The 1,510-nt window shown below is 29.5% G+C and overlaps 1 protein-coding gene across 1 annotated transcript; it reads right to left on the reverse strand.

Annotated features, from left to right (window-relative positions):
- Positions 1–540: 540 nt before the first annotated feature.
- LOC145616995 (uncharacterized) lies at positions 541–1,017 on the reverse strand. Its single transcript, XM_081671703.1, has 2 exons — positions 934–1,017; positions 541–888 (listed from the first exon to the last, which is right to left on the reverse strand). The coding sequence occupies exons 1-2, from the start codon at positions 1,015–1,017 to the stop codon at positions 541–543; spliced, it is 432 nt and encodes a 143-aa protein (XP_081527829.1).
- Positions 1,018–1,510: the final 493 nt, after the last annotated feature.

Genomic DNA, 1,510 nt, shown 5'->3' on the forward strand with positions numbered 1-1,510 from the left:
ACATAAACCCAACCTCAAAACGCGTGCCACAAGGCTGTGTTGCAAGTAAAAAGAAACGGAGGAAGTATGTAATAACAAGACATTTATAATATATTTTTTTTTGCTAAGTTTGAGTTCAATTTGGACCTTTAAGAATCAAAATAACCACAAAACCTTTGAAATAACATTTTTTTGCACGTAAATCGAGAAAAAAATATGGTGTAGAGTGGGCCCCACTAATCGTGATTGGAAAAAATAATCCTGTTAACGATTACATAATGGCAACGTCACTGTATAGCTATTAATTGTACTACAATGTCATAATGTGTAACTTTCAAAAAGAATGATCACAACATAAAAAACGCATTCCTAGAGGGCACTATGTAGATTTTTTTTTTTTTTTTTTTTTTTTTTTTTTTTTTTTTTTTTTTTTTTTTTTTTAGAAAAATATAATATTTAAATTTATAAGGACAATTTAGGAAGCCAAATACTTAAAAATAACTTAATAAATAATATCCCTAATCCCATTTATAATTTTAAGCTACAAATAAAATAACAAAATCATGACAAATCACCATTATCATTCTCGACAATAATCCTAACCCCATTTTCACGAAGCGTATTAATAATACCCCAAACAATCTTAGCATTAGCAGCAGCATCCTCAACCCCTTTCTTCTGAATTTGTTTATTAACATTGGCGTGAATCCCATCCTCCAAATCTCGGTTATTGCGATGAAGGGCCTCCAATTTGATCCGCCGCGATAAAACATCTCCGACAACAGCGGCAGCTTGAGGATTCTTAGTGGTGCGGCCGAGCTCAAAGGCTCGTTTGATAGGATGCTCTATCGATGACACTTGAGCTACTAAACTTCCGTCAGTTTTATCCAAAACATTGGCTGTTATGTACTAGAGTGATATGTGTAATCGCAACTCGTACGCCGCCTTTCGAACCATTGTCATGGTTTGTGTGATGGCAGTGATTAGTGAGAGATGGAGTTGATCTATTGAAAATGGTGGGCTTTTGGGGGTTTTCATTGTGTGTGGGTTTAATAGCCCATATATATTACATGTTGGATGTTGACCCAACAATATGTTCGCAAGGGTCGGATATGGATGATGGATCAAGTTTTGGTATTAGGCTTTGTCATCTCAACTTCATTTTTGTTTAAAGTATTAATTTTATTAAACAAAACTTGTTTTTACTGAATTTTGATAAATTACATTCAATCAAAATTAATTTAACTGAAATGAAATTATTATTTTTTTTATTAAAATTTATATTCTCTATTATATGTTCTTTAAATTTACTGAATTTTGGTGAGTAAAATTATTTTTATTGAACATAAATTAGTTATAATAGGTTGCAAAAAAAAAAAAAAAAAAATAGTTTAAATAAAATGAACTTATTTTTACTTAAGTGAAATCTTTTTTTTTTTTTTTTTTTTTTTTTTTTTTTTTTTTTTTTTTTTTTTTGCTTTTGCTGAAGTTAACTTATTTTTAATAAATTTTATTTAGGAAATTTTGTATA

The sequence above is a fragment of the Chenopodium album genome, chromosome 26, assembly GCF_948465745.1.
Source record: "Chenopodium album chromosome 26, dcCheAlbu1.1, whole genome shotgun sequence".
In the NCBI taxonomy this organism is placed as follows: Eukaryota; Viridiplantae; Streptophyta; class Magnoliopsida; order Caryophyllales; family Amaranthaceae; genus Chenopodium; species Chenopodium album.